Genomic DNA, 18,797 nt, shown 5'->3' on the forward strand with positions numbered 1-18,797 from the left:
TGAGAATCAGAGGCTGGCCACGGACAGTATGGGATTACCCCAGTGGACTTCTGTTCCACTGTTTAAGATGATTTCTGAATTTCACTTTGCAGTGAGTTAAAATAGTACATATTTGCTCATCTTCTCAATCCCAGAACCTCACTTGGGCTAATGCTTGTGCTCTGGGCTTAGAATGGGAATTTATTTGAATGTGAATCCTTGCTTATGGATATTCATGAAGGTGTAGTCAACTTCACTCCCAAATTGTCATTGGATTTTGGCCCTGGTTGTGATATGGATTTTACAAATACAAGATGTTTGAGGCATAGATAGGGTGGACAGCCAGCACCTGTTTCCCAGGGGAGGATCAGCAAACACCAGAGGACGTGTGTACAAAGTTAAGGGAAAGAGACATCAGGGGTAAGTTTTTATACACAGAGAGTTGTGGGTACCTGGAATGCCTTGCCAGGGGTGGTGGTGGAGCCTGAAACATTGGGGGCATTTAAGAGACTCTTAGACACATGGATGGAGGAAAAACAGAGGGTTATGGGGTAGGAAGGGTTTTGTACTATTTTAAAGGAATTTTTGGGTCGGCTCAACATTGAGGAGTTGAGGGCCTGTACTGTGCTGTAGTGTTCTATGTTCATGTTTATTGTCATGCATAACCAGGATACAGTGACTGAGGTTGTTTTGCAAGCAGGCTGGTTAGACGTGCATATTAAAGTACAGCGTTATGGAGAGGGACCAGTTGGTATGGAACAAAGGCAACACAATTTTCCTATTTTAATGTTCGTTCCAGATTTGTAAAATGTTGGAAAACAAAGGCAATCCAAGCAGAGTGACCTGTGAAGAATACATTTTGTAATTTGAGATGCAGAATTGATGCCAGGACAATGAGGAAACTGAGCTGTTCTATCTGTTTCACAGGATGCTTGGAAACATGCACTGGAAAAAGCCAAGCACATGCCTGATCCTTGGGTGGAATTCCATATGGAAGAGATTGAGACCGAGACAGCAACTCGTTACAGGTGGATATTTCAATCCTGTCCTTTTTAATTGCGAAGAGTTAAGACAAAATGTCTTGGTGTGCAAAGGCGATCTTCTGTAAGAAGGCAATTCAAAGCACCATAAAGGTGATTGGGATACAGTGGCTTTGTGATCTGTTCAGCTGAGAATCTCCAGGAAGTTTGATGGAGTTTGTATTCTAAGGCTGTCTGTAGGTTACAGATGCCAAAACTAATTTCTCAACTGCTTCCCTAAAGTAAAGCAACAATAGTGGTGAAATGTTTCCACAGATGAAAGGTAAACGCTTGGTTCTTCCTTGCACCATTTAGAGAGGTCTAATGTCATGGTATTGTTTGGGGTCACAAATTCCTTGATCAGAAGCTGGTCCACATGGCATCCTGTTGGATGTGATAAGGCCTGTTTACACTACATGTTCCCCAGAGGATTGCAAGCAGCATCTTGCCAAGACACAAGTGCTTCTCCAACCCACTTGTGGCTTAGAGGAGGGGTGCATTAGGGACAGAGTAGTTGTGGAAAGGTTGTTTCCCTTAGTTATGGAGAGTCCAGAACAAGAGGGCACTACTTCACAGCCTCTTACAACAGAGAGGCGGAGGAATTCCTGCAGCTAGAGGGTGCTGAATCTGTGGAATTTGTTGCCACAAGTGGTTGTGGAGACCAGGTCATTGGGTGTATTTTAAGGCAGAGATTCATAGCTTCTTGATTAGCCAGGGCATCAAAGGTTATGGAGAGAAGGCTGGGCAGTGGAGCTGAGTGGGGAAAATGGATCAACTCACGATTAAATGGCAGGGTAGACTTGTTGGGCTGAATGGCCTATTTCTGCTCCTATGTCTTGCAGTCTTGTGCATTGTTTTGAGGTGGAGCAGAGCAAACATTGTGCACTGACATTGGGGATGGCTGTGGGGATCCTGATTGGAAAGGTGAATGGTTATGAGATGAGGTGTACCCTGAGCTGAGTGTGGTCCATGAGACTATTTAATCCAAGCCCTCAGGATTGGTCACTCGTGTTGTCAGTTTCTGTGGCCCATTGAGCCTGTTCTGCCATTCAACACAAAAATCACGGCTGATCTGGCCGTGGAATCAGTTCCACTTACCTGACTGCTCCCCATGACCCTGAATTCCCCAACTATGCTTAGTGTATATATGTGTATATATATCCTCCTTCCCTCCCCCACCTCTTTTGTTCAGACACTTGCCAGCATTTTCTCATACTTTAATGAAGGGCTCAAGCCCGAAACATCGGTTCTGTATCTTTACCTTTGCTGCAAAAAGGAACTGTTTGACCTGCTGAGCTTCGTAAGTATTTTGTGCTTTTACTTCAACCACAGTGTCCACAGAATTTTGTGATTTACTTTCCTTAATATATTTAAGGATGCTCCTTGGACAGAAAATTCCACCGATTCACTACTTTTTGAGGAGAAGCAGTTCCTTCCCATCTGTCTGAATTTTTTATTTTTAGATTCAGGGCAATAGATTCAAGAAAGATAATCATAGCCATACCATGCTTTTGGACTTCCTGACGAAACAATCCAATTCATCCCACATCCCTGACTCTTCTTCCATTTTGCTAAATATTATTCCCTTTGAAGTGAAATGGAACAGTTGGAAGGTTAACCACTGAATCTGTTCCTACCTGGTTTTCAGGTTGTTATGACTCTATGGGCTATTTCTTAATCATCCCATGGCTTTCTTGCTCATTATTCTACTTGTGGGTTGTCTGAGGACCAACTATCCTGCCAGTGGAAGCTGCTTCCTTATCTTTGCTCTATCAAACTCCTTGTTTCAGTCTAACCTCAGCCAACCCAGCCCCAAGAGCACAGTGCCATCTTCTTTGGTCTCCCCAGGACAGAAATCCCTCATCTTTCTCTGGGTACATTCTGTATGGGCACCCTTCCTGATGGTATTAACATTGCCTTCTCTGGTTTCCAATAGCGCACCCCAACCTCATTTTTCCCTAGGTCTGCTTTCTCTTTTCCCCATCCCTCCCTCCCCCATCACATATTAAACATGCAATGTAAATCAAAAACCTATCCATCATTGTTTATTTAACTTGTTTCTTTAAGACATCAAATTCTGTCAATATGATATTTAACAGTTTATCCCTTTCCCAGTTTGATTCTGGTAGAAAATAGATAAACAATCCCATTATATAAACAAAGGGTAAATTCTATACTAATTAATTATATGATCCATGTTTAACTAATTAATCTTAAAAAAGAAAACAAAAATAATCTGATGAATTTAACCCCTCCCTCTAACCAAGGTTATCTAGTAGGGATGTAAAGATATGGATCAAATAATGACCTTCAGACACCAGACAGAGTGTCTCCGGAGCATCCAAACTTCTTAAATCTTCCAACCATGATAATAATCTAATGAATGGGCCCCACATCTTGTAAAATTGTATCTAATTTTCTCCAAGCATAAACAGGACATGACATCATGTAACCACATGAGTAAGTGGAGAGTCATCGTTCCATTTCATTAAACTTGCTCGTCTAGCTATCAACGAGGGAAAAGCTAAAATTTCTCTTGGGTTGAAGTCAAGAATATTTCCTCTTCTCAAGAAAAACCAAACAAAGCAATGAAAGAGCATGTTCCTAATTTGATCTTTAGAATCATTGATAAAGTGTGAAAAATATCTTCCCAATAATTTCTCTAAATTAGGGCACTCCCAGAACATATGAATCAATGTAGCTTCAAAGATTTTACACTTATTGCATAGTGGATTGCATTTGTGGAAAAACGAGATAATTTGACTTAGGACATGAGTATTCTATGCACTACCTTAAATTGTAACAAACATGTTGTGCCGAAAATGAGGATTCATTAATGAAGTTAATAGTGGAAAACCAATCTTGATCTGAAATTGATGTATTCAAATCGTGTTCCCAATCATTCTCAATCCCAGACATTGAGGCTGCTCTTAAATCTAATGAGTTATAAATAATTGATATTACTCCTCACTGGGAGAACAAATTAAAAAGCGTATCAAGAATATTCTGAAATTTGAGGGAAAATCAGAAAGCTCAGACTGAACAAACAAAATGACTAACGTAAATATCTAACAAAATGTCTTTGAGGAAGTTTAAATTTGGCTTTCAATTGTTTAAAAGAAGCAAAAATTTTTCCAAATAAAAAGATCTTTATTATAACTTTTGATCCTAATCTATACCACTCCTTAAAACCTGATTCTAACAAAGAAGGTTGAAAAAGATGGTTATCTATAATAGGACTGGCAAGAGAAAAACTATTATAGCCCAAAAAATTCCTAAATTGTGTCCATATTCTCAACCCATTTCTCATTATTGGGTTATGTGCCAATTTAGAAAAGGAAAGAGGTAAAAATGAACCTAAAACCACCAACATAGATGAGTTTTTAGAGAAATTCAATTCTGTTTCTACCCAAGAAGGGCGGTTCACTAGTTTATCAAAATGTAATAGTAGATTACGTATATTAACCAATTGCAATGTTTAAAAGGAAGGCATTTTTACTAGTTACATGGATATTGTTATGTCTCTGTTGTTACTTGGGGGGCTTCTTAAATAACTTAGAGATGCAAGATTTAAATAACAGAAGAGATTTTACTTACTGATGTCTTCCACCATCTCAGGAAACTGTTCATACACACTCACACATACACATACATATGCCCCAGAGTGGTGGACTACAGTGAGAAGGGTGTATTCTTAAGCGGTTACAAAATAGTTCATGTTATCCTGACTATATAACATCTCTCCTTCTCAAGATAAAGAAAAATTTAGTGTTCTTTATCACTTTCCAGTGCAACTTATGTAACTGAACTTGTACACTAATTTATTTACACAACTATTTTTAAATAGTTCTTATCGACATTGCACTGGCGGCAGCATATTCCTTCACCATCTTGTGGATTTGGCTGCAACCGTTGGGCTCTGCGTTGCTGGTCCATGTGTAGGTGATGGAGCTTATTGTGCTTCACCTGACAACTGTTGTGTTGATGTCTCAGTATTAGTGGTTGTGGTCTCTTCACTTGATACCTCACTTGACGTTATAACCATATAACCACTTACAGCACAGAACAGGCCAGTTCGGCCCTATTAGTCCATGCCGTAACAAATCCCCACCCTCCTAGTCCCACTGACCAGCACCCGGTCCATACCCCTCCAGTCCTCTCCTATCCATGTAACGATCCAGTCTTTCCTTAAATGTAACCAATGATCCCGCCTCGACCACGTCTGCCGGAAGCTCATTCCACATCCCTACCACCCTTTGTGTAAAGAAATTTCCCCTCATGTTCCCCTTATAATTTTCCCCCTTCAATCTTAAACCATGTCCTCTAGTTTGAATCTCCCCCTTTCATAATTGAAAAAGCCTATCCACATTTACTCTGTCTGTCCCTTTTAAAATCTTAAACACCTCTATCAAGTCCCCCCTCAATCTTCTACACTCCAGAGAAAAAAAGCCCTCGTCTGCACATCCTTTCCCTATAACTCAAACCTTGAAATCCTGCCAACATTCTTGTGAACCTTCTCTGAACTCTCTCTATTTTGTTTATATCTTTCCTATAATTTGGTGACCAAAACTGTACACAGTACTCCAAATTTGGCCTCACCAATGCCTTGTACAATTTCATCATAACCTCCCTACTCTTGAATTCAATACTCCGATCTATGAAGGCCAACATTCCAAATGCCTACTTCACCACACCATCTACCTGAGTATCAGCCTTGAGGGTACTATTTACCACAACTCCTAAATCCCTTTGTTGCTCTGCACATCTCAATAGCCTACCATTTAATGCATATGACCTACTTAGATTTGCCTTTCCAAAATGTAACACCTCACACTTATCTGTATTAAATTCAATCAGCCATTTCTCAGTTGGTGTTGCCGACTTTGCTGGTGTTAAAGTTTTCTGCTTCATTGCATCTTGTGTTGGCCGGATGTGAAATCTGTTCCTCCTCAGCTGATTGCCAGAGTCTTTATTGACAATGTAAGATCTTGGTGTCTCAGCTTCTCTGATGACCTTTGCTGGAGTCCATGTTTTCCATATCGGCTCTTTAATATGCACATGCTGCCCTCTGAAGAGTCCTGGCAATGTTTGGGCATATTTGTTATAATGCTGGCGTCCTTCATCGTGCGTGTCAGCCAGTCTTCTGGTTTCCTCCTGGTCTTCTGGAGGGTGTATTTTGCTTGGTAGAGTTGTTTTATATCTCCTGCCATTTAGAAGTTCTGCTGGGGACTTCATGTCAGCTCTTAAAGGTGTTGCTCGGAATTATAGAAGAGCTCGGCATGGGTCTTCTTTAGTTTTTCCCATAGCCAAAAAAAGGGTTGAGAATGGCTGGTTTAGAAGGAGTTGAACCAAACACAAACAAGTGGGATAAGGTTGGAGCAGGCTGTGGTTAGTGCGTACTGTCATCAAGCACAGGCTAGTCTGAGGCCCTGTTTTCCTGCAGTATAACTCCATGCCCGGCATCTCTGCTGCTTAATCCCTGTGGATCCCTCTACTGAAAGCAACTGTGAAAGAGAGTCAGCCGGCCCTAAATCGCGACATTGTAAGCAAACTGCTCGATAATGCGGGTGGACTCTGTGGAAGCTTCAGCGGTGGGTCCATTCCTGATTTATGAGTGAGCTTGGCTTTGATCCAATGCAATCAGACTTGCTGCACCACAGTTTGGATGAAACCCACTGGGAGCTGAACATCCAATCTTTGCTTCTGCCACGTAATGAAAACATTTAGTGATTACTTGGTTGCATTTATCGTTTGGAGCAGCATATTGTTGCGAGGCAGGACTGATGCAATTGATTGCAGACCACAGGACGTGGCTGTCGAACAAGATTTCCTTACCAAATATAGAATAGCTGCCTTTGGCTTGAAACAGAAATTCCAATGAGTCTGGTTGCAGCGGTTTGAAACTTTCTTTTTCTGTGGGAAAATTACAGCCTGCCAATGTGGTCTTCAAGAAAGTACCAGTGATATTTCACAGGCTTCCCTCAGCCCCAAGTAGCTTCAACGACAAGTTGTTGGGAACCGTGAATAATGTAGCTGCTCTGAAGTTCTACAGCCACAACATGAGGGAAGCAACACTTCATGTGTGAATCTGCAAGAGCCATCGACTGCATCCAGTGCTCCTGTTGTGGACTCCTCTACAGCAGGGAGACTGGGTGCAGAGTGGGAGATCACTTTGTTGAGTACTTCAGCTGTCGTCTGCCACAATAGCATTGATGTCCCAGTGACCACCCATTTTAATTCCCTTGCTGAAATGTCTGTCCATGGTCTTGTGCACTGCCAGATTGAGACCACCCACAAATTTGAAGAACATCAGTAAAGGTAATATTACCTTTGCTACATAAAGGACACTGTTTGACCAACTGAGATTCTCTAGCATTTTGTGTTTTTACTTCAACCACGGTGACTACAGATTTTCGTGATAACATTGGAGAGTCTGGTCACAAATTTGGAGTTGGCTTCGCTGAGCACCTCCACTCTAGTAACAGAGACTTTCCAGTAGCCAATTCTGAGTCACACTCCCACACTCACATGTCTGTCCATGGCCTTGTGTACGGTCCCATCCTGACCACCTGCAGATTCACCTTATTTTCTGTCTGAACACCCTCCAGCCACATGGCATTAACAGCGACTTCTCTGGTTTCTGCTAACCTGCTCGCCTTTTTTCCCTCCCCCTTTACAGTTTTTCCAGTTTTACCCCCTCCCTTCCCCCTCTGCTCACCCAGCCATCCCTCCTCCCCCTGATCGCTGCAGTCCCCTCCCTCCTTTATCCACCTATCATCACCTGCCTTTGACCCTCCATCCTTTTGTTTGGACACCTGCTGACATTTTTCCATAACTTGATGAAGGGCTCTAGCCCGAAACTTTGGTTATATATTTTTACCTTTGCTAATAAAGGACATTGTTTGACCTGCTGAGTATCTCCAGCTTTGTGTTTTTACTTCAACCAGTCATGGGGGATTTTCGTGATTTACACTTGGAACAACATCTCACCTTCCTTCTGGGCACCCTCCAACCAGACAGGATTAACATCGACTTCTCTGGCTTTCGTTAAACATCCCTGTGATGCGCTGTTAGACAGAATCAGACACACACAAGGTAAAGACTGAACAACAGGCTTTAATCCACAAAGGCCTCCACAGAGCCAGACTAGCTGTGGGTGCAACAACTCAATGTGAGGCCTCAGGAGGTCGGCACAGGCTTATAGCCCAGAGGGTGATTGACACCCGACTGGGTGGGGCTTGATCTATTCAGGCCGACTGATTGGCAGCCGGCCAAGTGTTGTCCTGTCCCCTTACACTCCTGCAGGTACAGAGGTTGCCCCATGCAGTAGGCCAGTGTTGTACCACCACAATCCCCCCCTCCCCCAGTCACTTTCCCTCAGCTCTCTCTCACCCTTTTCCCTCAGTCTCCTTTCGAACATATATAATGAATTCTCTCTCTCCACTTACCATATCCAATTAACACCTTTTGTTGGTCTGGACCCCTCCCCTGGCCAACACTGAGATTTCCTGTTTTTTGCTTATACCTTTAAGGGCTCAGACCTGAAAAGATGGTGATATATCTATCTCGTAGCAGACCTGTTGAGTTCTTCCAGTATTTTGATGTGTTTTTACTACAATCACAGCATCTGCAGACTTTTGTGTTTCACTCAAACATTCGGGGCGCCCAGTGACTTGGAGGCTGGATTAGTGGAGAGTGCATAGGCTGGGCTTCTGTTACCCTTCCCAACACTGGGCTCGTTTTGCAGGCAGCACCCAAGGAATGGAAGATCAGGCCCTTTGGCCTATCGAGTCCATTTCTTCCTTAATTCCAATCAACCCCCTCACCTCTGCCCTGTGCACAATTTACAGCAGACATTAACTCACCAACCTGCACATCTTTGAGGAAACTGTTCCAGTCATGGGGGAAATATTTTAATGTAGACATCCAGTGCAGTAATAGGCCCTTCTGGCCCACCTGCCCACACAGCCTAACCCCACCTCCCCGTACATCCCTGAAACATTGGAGGAAACTAGAGCACCTGGAGGAAACCCACGCAGTCACGGGGAGAACATACAAACTCCTCACACAGCAACAGATTGGAACCTGGATCACTGGTCCTATGATAACATTGCGTTAACTGTGTGCAGGCTTCATACAGACAAGGTTGAAGCCAGGCTGCCAGCTGTGGACTCCCCAGGTTTTGTTTTGAGGAAGCACCTTTCATTGCTGGCTTTTTATTTCCTCTGCTGTGTCCGCGAGATTTGGTTTTCCCGAGCCTTGACCTTCGTCAGGCTGTTTTCAAAGTCCATCAACATGGAATTGACCTTATCTTCAAACTACAGCTGGCTGCCCCTCCCTACCCGAGAGGCACTTCTCTATTCCTTTTGAATCAAGGCTGGTAAATTTGATACTGATAATTATCTGTCCTGTGCGATGCACAGCCATATCAGGAAGCTACAGAGGGAGAGATTTTCTTCTGTGGTTTTTTAAAATCCCCTTTGTACTGTCTGATCAGTGGATTTGGACATGTAGATCTGTTATTATCCACTGTTCAACATGTTCATGTTAAGAATTATTTTAAAACAAATTCATTCTGCCTACTTGACCCTTTTAGTGTGTTTCAAGCATGATCTGACCAGTATTCACAAGTTCAGAATCTGTAAGCTGCCTGCGGCAGCTGCGCAAGGTTAAGTTCTTGAAGCAGTTGCGCAGCTCTGTGGGCCAGTAGGCAGTGTTCCAGCTAGTCTCAGGTGTTCCCTGCCTTCACCTGCACTGTGTGGAGAAGGTCGTTTGTGGGCATAGCACAGGAGTGGCTGGCAGGGATCTGATCTGTGGAGAAATAAATAAAGGACCCTCATCACACAGAAGCCTGAAGTCTAGCCTTCTGGGTTCAAGAATGTTTTCCAACAGCCATCAGACGCTTGAACCTTCCCCATACAACCCCAACCACTCATGACTAAAATATCTAACTGCACACTTTTTGCTCCTCAATTTTTTTGTGCATATTTTTTTTTAACCTTGTACATTATTATCTGTTTTCTCTCATGTAATTGTATGCTTTAAGTACCTGGGAAGATGCAGTAAGATTTTCATTGTATCTGGACATTGAAGTTTTTTGTCGTGCAGACAAGCATAATCATTCACTTAATCACTGGCTGAGGCACTTTGCCTGGATTGGTGGGAGTTGGTGCTTAGGACATCTCATGGATGTGAGTGTCCAGTGGAAACACAAGGTTTGCTTAGCCATTGGGTTGTCTGAGCAAGTTTTCCTTCTGAAAGGTGAGTGGGTTTCCTCAGGGAGGGAAAGCAGTGGCTCAGGCCTTGCCTCCCTTGTTCCCTGTGTGGACAGTGAAGGTGGAATTGGCTCACATGTAGAAGGTGAGGGATGGATGGTTGCAGAGAAACGATTCCAAGCTTCCAATAATCCCCTCCCTCCCCTTTGCTTCCTGATCCAACAGGTACAATGCTATTTCAGGAAAATGGGTTGAAGATGAAGTACTCATGAAAATGGCAAGGCAGGTAAGAGCACTGTTGCTGTGAAGCCATTGGTTTTCAACTGTTCAGGCAGCAGCAGTTTTGCTGCGTTCTACTGTCCGTGTTCCATTGGTGACTTTGCAGGAAACAGAATTCTGGGCCTCTTGTGAGCAGAAAATAGGAGGGTGCTGGAAATATAAAATGTTGAAACCTTGTCGCTCACTGAATAGGGTAAATCAAAGTTCAGATTTATTGTCAGAGTTCATACATGACATCACATACACCCCCGAGATCCTTCTTTCCTGCCGGCCAGGAAGAATTTCTACTCGTTGGTAGTACAAAAAACTGTAATCAAGAAAATATATGTATGCAAAAGAGAGAAATGTGAACAAAGAAAGCAGTGCAAACAGACTGTGTGGGGGGGTGGAAGGGGTCCTGAATAATTTTGCACAGTCTCTTCAGACACGATCCCAGTAGATCACATTGATGGGGGGGGGTCGGAGGGAGACTCCAGTGATCCTTTCTGCCGCTCTCATGGCCCTGTGGATTGACCTCTGATCAAATGCTTTACAGCAACTGTCTTACACTGTGATGCAGCCACCCAGGACATTGGAAAGTTGACAGGATGGCGACTGGTAGCCTTGTCTACCTCAGCCTTCTAAGGAAGTGTAGATGTTGTTGTGCCTTCCTGTCAAGTGTAAGTGAGGAGATGTTGTACGTCCAGGATAGGACACTACTGAAGTGGACTCCAAGGAACATGGTGCTCTCCACTACAGAGTTGTTGATGTGCAGTGGAGGGTGGTTATTCCTGGTCCTCCTGAAGTTCACAATCATCTCCTTTGTCTTGTCCATGTTGAGACTCAGGTTGTTGCTCTCACACCATTTCACGAGATTTTCCACCTCTTTTCTGTAGTGCGACTCATCGTTGTTGCTGATGAGGCCGACAACTGTTGCGTCGTCTTCAAACTTGATGACACTGTTGGAGCTGGATCTGGTGATGCAGTCGTGAGTCAGTAGCATGAACAGGAGAGGGCTGAGGACACTGGCCTGAGGTGCACCAGTGCTCACGTGATGGTGCTTAACGTTCACCTACTGACCCAGACAGACTGTTGCTTTTCTGTTAGGAAGTCCAGAATCTGGAGGAGTCATGTGATGGAGTAGTGGCCGGTCAGGAAAACCAGCCCTCTCCAAGAAAACAGGAAAAAAGACAAAGCACAACAAAACTAAAATAAAGAAATAGAAGAGAAGAGAAGGAGGATGGCATCCAGGAAGGAGAAAATAAAAACAACTGAAATAAAAGAAGTAGAAAAATCACCGAAGAAGAAAGAAGAAGGCCTTACCTGCATGCACAAAGGAACAGAACGCTGTGGTGGCGAGGAGCCCTATGGAGTCACGACTCACCTGCAGGAGCCAAACAAAAGTGCGCAACCAACGGAAACAAGGGAAAAAGAGGATACCAGTGGGAGGGGGGGCCAAGCAGAGGAACAGGCAGCCGCAGCGCGAACAGCTGAGGGACGCCCAACACCAGGGCGCTCAGCTGGAAGATGAGAAAGGCAGTAGAGAAGGGAGCGACGTGGGAGAGAGATGGATAGACGACCGGCAAGAAGATCAATGACAGGAGGCACAACAGAGGAGTAGCTCAAGGGGGGAGGACCAGCAAGAAGAGGCCTAGCAAGAAGAGGCCCAACAAAGAGATGCAAGCAGATCCACAGGAAAAACAGAAGAGACACAGACACAAAGAAGAGAAGAAGAAGACATAAACACAGGTACAGACACAGAAGAAGACCAAGATCTTCACAGAGAAATAGAAGGTAAAACCGATGGACAAAGAAATAGATGGTAAAACTGATGGACAAAGAGAAATAGAAGGTAAAACTGATGGACAGAATATAGATAGTCTTTTTTGAAGAACAAATGAGAGCATTAAAAGAATGGTTATTAGAATTTAATGCAATTAAAAAGAAAATGAAAAGAACAGAAGATAAAATGCAAAGGTAATGACAGAAATAGGGAAAAGAGTAGAGAGTGTGGAAGAGCGGGAAACGGCTGTAGAAATGGAAGTGAATGACTTAAGAGAAAAATTGGAAAAAAGTGACAAAAAAAATTCAAGAGACACAAGAGTTGTTATCTCAGAAAATTGAGTATGTTGGAAAATTATAGTAGGCGAAACAACATGAAAATAGTGGGCCTGAAGGAGGGTGAAGAAGGCACAGACATTTATAAAAGGATGGATCCCGAAGGTCCTAGGAATGACAGAAATACAGGAAGAAATAGAAATAGAAAGGGCACACAGGGCATTAGCTCCGAAACCACAGGCACATCAAAAACCAAGATCCATCTTACTAAAACTTTTGAGATATACGACAAGAGAATATATACTGGAACGGGCAAGGAATAAGGTTAGAGAAGAAAATAAACCATTGGAATACAAGGATCAAAAAATATTGGTTTATCCAGACATAAGTTTTGAACTCTTAAAGAGGAGGAAGGAGGTGGAGTCACGTGATGGAGGAGTGGCCGGTAGGAGAATACCAGCCCTCTCCTGAAAAGAAGAAAAAAAGCAAAGAAAAATCAAAGCCCCAGACACAAAAATCACAACAAATAAAAAATAAAGGTGTGGAGAAAATGGCACCCAAGAAAGAATAACCAAAAACAACGGGAAGAAAAGAAGAAGGAAATATGCTGGAAGAGAAAGGTGAAGGCCTTACCTGCATGAAAAAGCAGGGACCCGCTGTGGAAAGAGGAGCCCGTTCCCCGAGGTTAGTGGAGACCCTGCAGGGTCGCAACCCACCGACCGCGGGACTTCAAAAGTGGCTCACTGAACCAAACAGAGGTGTGCAACTGCACATGACAAGGAGAACACCGACGGGAGGGGGGGACCAGGTGTGTGGAACGAACAGCTGAGAGATGCCCGATAGCAGGGCTCCCAGCTGGAAGATAAAGAAAGCAATGGGAAAGGGAGGGGTGAGAAAGAAAAAAGGAAGCAAGAGACACAACCAATAACCAACCCAGAAGAAGAGGACCAACATCAAGAAACCATGAAAAAAAAACCCAACAAACTGAGACAAGCAGTTCAACAAGAAAGTCAGAAGAGACACAAATACAAGGAAGAGAAATAAAAGACACAAACCCAAGAGCAGACACAGAAGAAGAAGAAGAAGACCAAGCTCTGCACAGAGGAATAGGAGGTAAAATGAATGGACAAATGAAAGCATTAAAAGAATGGCTGACACTAGAATTTATTGAAATAAAAAGTACAGAAGAAAAAGTGAGTAGAATAGAGCTGGTCATAACAGATGGAGGGAAAGGATTAGAAAATGTGGAAGAACGTGTAATGGCGGTAGAAATGGGAGTGAACGACTTAAAAAGAAAATTGGAAGAAAGTGACAAAAAAGTTAAAGAAACACAAGAGTTGTTAGCTCAGAAGATGGATATAATGGAAAACTATAGTAGGCGAAACAATATAAAGATAGTGGGCCTTAAGGAAGATGAAGAAGGCAAAGATATGAAAGAATTTATAAAAGAATGGATCCCAAAAGACCTGGAATGCCAGAAATGCAGGAAGGAATGGAAATAGAAAGGGCACACAGAACATTAGCCCTGAAACCACAGTCACAACAAAAACCAAGATCCGTTTTAGTAAAATTTCTGAGATACACGACAAGAGAAAATATATTTGAGAAGGCGATGAATAAAATTAGAGAAGTGAAAAAACCACGAGAATACAAAGTTCAAAAAAATTTTTTCTACCCAGACATAAGTTTTGAGCTCCTAAAGAAGAGGAAGGGGTTTAACGCAGCAAAATCGATCCTGTGGAAAAAAGGGTATAAATTTATGTTAGAATATCCAGCAGTGCTTAAAGTATCCCGGGGGAGCAAAACAGACTGTTCTTGGATCCGGAGAAAGCACGAGAATTTGCAGAAAGCCTGCAAGACAGAAAGAGAGATGAAGAGATGTAACAAGAACAAAGAATGACAACAAACTACATAGAAAGGTGTAAAAATAATGTATAAGTAAGAACTAAAGGAGGGAAGAGAAGGGGGAAAAAAAGAGGAGGGGTTAATAAATAAATAGAAAGAAAAAGAAGAAAAGGGGGAGGCTTGTTGTAATGTGAAGATAAAAGTCTTTTCTGGAAGGAGTTGGGTGGGAGAGAATAACAGTCACTACGAAATCAGTTGACACTTGCAAATGGGTTCGCAGTCCAAATGGAGAGGGGAGTTGTGGTTGCCTGGCAAGGGACAAGGGGCAACTCAGAGAGAGGGGGACACTTGGGGTTAAGGGAATTTTAGATGTGGGAATGGGTGAAATATTTTATGTTTTAGAAGTGTTGTCATACAGTGCGTTCAAAAAAAGAAAACTGAGAAATGAAAATGGGGAAAAGGGGAAAGTTGGTGGTGAGGAAGTGGAAATGAGATGTAAACAGAGTATGAGATGGCCATGTTGAACTATATGACTATAAATATTAACGGAATACATAACCAAATCAAAAGGAAGAGGCTATTAAATTTCCTGAAAATAGAAAAAATAGATATAGCATTCGTGCAGGAAACACATCTAACTGAAGTGGAACATAAATTAAGGAGAGACTGGGCAGGGCACGTAACGGCAGCATCATATAATTCAAAAGCTAGAGGAGTAGCTATATTAATTAATAAAAATGTACCAATCAAAATAGAGGAGGAAATAATAGATCCGGCAGGGAGGTATGTAATGATAAAATATCAGATATATTCAGAACTCTGGAATTTGGTCAATATATATGCACCTAATGAAGAGGATCAAATATGCAGGATATTTTTCTGAAGATTGTAGATACGCAGGGGAATATAGTGATAGGAGGGGACTTTAACCTTAATTTGGATTCAAAGATGGATAAAACTGGACAAAATACTAGCAGAAAGAGCAAAGTAGCCAAATTTATGGTTAAATCAATGCAGGAAATGCAACTTTTGGATATATGGAGGAGACAACACCCAAAGGAGAAGGAATACTCATATTATTCGAGTAGACATAAAACATACTCAAGGATTGACCTGTTCCTGTTGTCAGCCCATATCCAAGGGAGAGTTAGGAAAACAGAATATAAAGCTAGATTGTTATCTGATCACTCACCCCTGTTATTAGCAATAGAACTGGAGGACATCCCACCAAGAACATATAGATGGAGATTAAACTCCATGCTACTTAAAAGACAGGATTTTAGATAATTTATTGAACGCCAAATTAAAATGTATTTTGAAATAAATACCGAATCAGTGAAAGACAAATTTATATTATGGGATGCAATCAAAGTCTTCATCAGAGGGCAGATATAAGTTATGTAACTAAGATGAGGAAGGTCTACAATCGGGAAATAGAACAGCTGGAAAAGGAAATAGTAAGTACAGAAAAAGAACTAGCAACAAGGGAAGATACAACAAAAAGAAGAGAATTGGCGGACAAAAAAATAAAATACAAAATATTACAAACATACAAGGTGGAGAAGAACATAATGAAAATAAAGCAGAAGTATTACGAGCTAGGAGAAAAAACACACAAAATACTAGCCTGGCAACTTAAAACAGAACAAGCTAAAAGAACTGTATTGGCATCAAGGAAAAAGGACAAATAAATTGCAACAGAGATCAATGAAAACTTTAAGGAATTCTACGAGCAATTATACCGAACTGAGAATGAAGGGAAAGAAGACAAAATAGATGAGTTTCTAGCTAAAATTGAACTACCGAAATTCCAAGAAGAGGAGCAAAACAAATTGATAAAACCATTTGAAATAGAGGAAATACAAGATATATTTAAAAAGCTTCCAAACAATAAAACGGCTGGGGAGGACGGACTCCCAATAGAATTCTATAAAACATTTAAAGAGTTACTAATTCCTCCTCTCCTGGAAGTAATGAACCAGATAGAAGAAACACAAAACTTGCCAGATTCATATAAAACAGCAATAATTACAGTAATACCAAAGATGGAGAAAGATCCACTAACACCAGCATTGTATAGACCAATATCTCTACTTAATTCATATAAGATAATAGCAAAACTATTAGCAAACAGATTGGCCAACTGTGTAGCAAAATTAGTAAAACTAGATCAAACTGGATTTATTAAGAAAAGACGAACAATGGACAATGTTTGTAAGTTTATTAACTTCATCCATGCAGTACAAGGAAATAAGATGCCAACAGTGGCTGTTGCTTTAGACGCAGAGAAAGCCTTTGACAGGGTAGAATGGAATTATTTACTCAAAGTATTACAGAAGTTCAACCTACCAGAGAAATATTAATTGGATTAAAGCATTATATAAGGCTCCAATGGCGAAGGTGACAGTAAATGGATATATATCGAATCAACTTAAACTAAGCAGGTCAACTAGGCAGGGATGTCCACATCTCCCTCACTGTTCGCTTTACCGATGAGAACAGAAAATAAAATAAAAGGGATAAAAATAAAAGAGAAGGAATATAAAATCAGTCTATTTGCAGATGACATCATAGTATACTTAACAGAACCAGAATTATCAATAAAAAAAATTACATAAGAAATTGAAGGATTATGGAGAAATATCGGGGTGCAAGATCAACACAAACAAAAGTGACGCGATGTCAAAGAATAATGTGGATTTCACAAAGTTTAAAAAAGAATCACCATTTAAATGGCAAACACAAGCAATCCAATACCTAGGTATTAGAGTAGATAATAACCTATGCCATCTATACAAACTAAATTATCAGCCGTTAATGAGGAAATTACAAGATGACTTAGAACATTAAAGATTTACCACTAACACTGATAGGAAGGGTAAATTGCATTAAAATGAATAGCTTCCCAAGGATACAATACCTATTTCAATCGTTACCAATTCCCTTAACAGAGAAATTCTTCAATGAGCTAAAGAAAATAATAAGGAAATTCATATGGAAAGGGGGGAAACAGAGGATAGCGCTAGATAAATTAACAGAATGGTACAAACAAGGCGGTTTGCAGCTACCAAACTTTAAGAATTATTATAGAGCAGCACAAAGAAGGGAAAATCCAGATTGGACCAGGATAGGGGAGAAGGTACCAGAACATATACTTTATAAGTGGGATGAAAAACTGGTGGAATATAGAAGTTCAGCAGTACTGCACCATCCACTCAACATTTGGAAGAAGATTCACGTAGAAAGGAAAAAAACAAATTACCAACTACCAAAATTATTATTTACGCAAAATCAACTAATCCCTTTCACAATAGATAACCTTTCCTTTGGAGAATGGGAGAGAAAAGGGATTAAAAGAATGGAAAATTGTTTTTTGGGAAATAATTTATCTTTTGAACAAATGAAGTACAAATATGGAATAACTCACGGGACAATGTTTGCATACCACCAACTGAAAACCTACTTAAAGGACAAATTGGGAAGCAAGCTGAGATTACCAGAAGGAAGCAGCTTTGAATATGTGATTACAGACACAATGATAATTAAAAGATTTATAACAAACATGTAGATCAAACTGCAAGAGAAAGAGAACGATGAAATAAGCTGTAAACCCAAACAAAAGTGGGAACAAGATCTAAACATAAAAATGAAAAATGGGAAAAGCTATGCTCTAGAACTATGAGAAATACAATAAACATGAGGTTATGCATGATGCAATATAATTGGTTACACAGGCTATATATCACGCCCCAAAGGTTAAATAAATGGGACCCAACAGTATCAGATAGATGTTTTTACTGTAAGAAGGAAACGGGAACAGCAGTACATGCAATTTGGGCATGTGAGAAAGTGGAAAAGTTTTGGGAAGATCTAAATCAGGTATTAAATAAAATCACAAAAAGCAACATATCAAAAAATCCAGAGATCGATCTTCTAAGTAATACAAGAAATAAAGAATGAGGCCTCAAACTGGATGAAGCACTGAAAAGATTTATTATGATAGCCTTAACAGTAGCAAAAAAATGTATAATATCAACTTGGAAATCAGAAGAGAGCCTGAGAATACAGCAATGTTACATGGAAATGAACAAATGTATTCCATTGGAAAAAATAACATAATATTAAAAATATACAGTCACAATATTTGAACAAATTTGGGAACCATACATGGAACATATCAGAGAGAGGATGCCTAGGACCTCCATCCCCTGAAATGAAAATGTTGAGGAGATAAAATGACTAGATTCAGTGTGTAATAAATAGATGACGCATTTTTCTTGTTTATTTTCCTTTGTGTGAAGATACTCTTTTGTGGTTTTAATGTATTGTATATGTTGAATACCAAAGGGTTTTGGGGTGGTATGGGTAGAGGGGAGGGAGGGAAAGGGGAAAAAAAAGGGAGAAAAGGTCACTATAAATTTAA

The 18,797-nt window shown here is 41.1% G+C and overlaps 1 protein-coding gene across 11 annotated transcripts in view; it reads left to right on the plus strand.

The window, feature by feature from the left end:
* Positions 1-18,797, plus strand: part of eef2k (eukaryotic elongation factor 2 kinase) — a 64,741-nt gene that overhangs the window by 21,728 nt on the left and 24,216 nt on the right. For 7 of the 11 annotated variants that reach the window (XM_069905631.1, XM_069905634.1, XM_069905636.1 and 4 more), the window contains 2 exons: positions 907-1,007; positions 10,439-10,499. In XM_069905631.1, coding sequence (XP_069761732.1) covers positions 907-1,007; positions 10,439-10,499 — 162 coding nt within the window. Of the gene's footprint in view, positions 1-906; positions 1,008-8,006; positions 8,094-10,438; positions 10,500-11,485; positions 13,643-13,705; positions 14,449-18,797 lie in introns of those variants that run through there. The other 4 variants (XM_069905637.1, XM_069905639.1, XM_069905638.1 and 1 more) reach the window with 4 other exon arrangements.

This window comes from Narcine bancroftii, chromosome 12 (genome assembly GCF_036971445.1).
Source record: "Narcine bancroftii isolate sNarBan1 chromosome 12, sNarBan1.hap1, whole genome shotgun sequence".
Lineage (NCBI taxonomy): Eukaryota > Metazoa > Chordata > Chondrichthyes > Torpediniformes > Narcinidae > Narcine > Narcine bancroftii.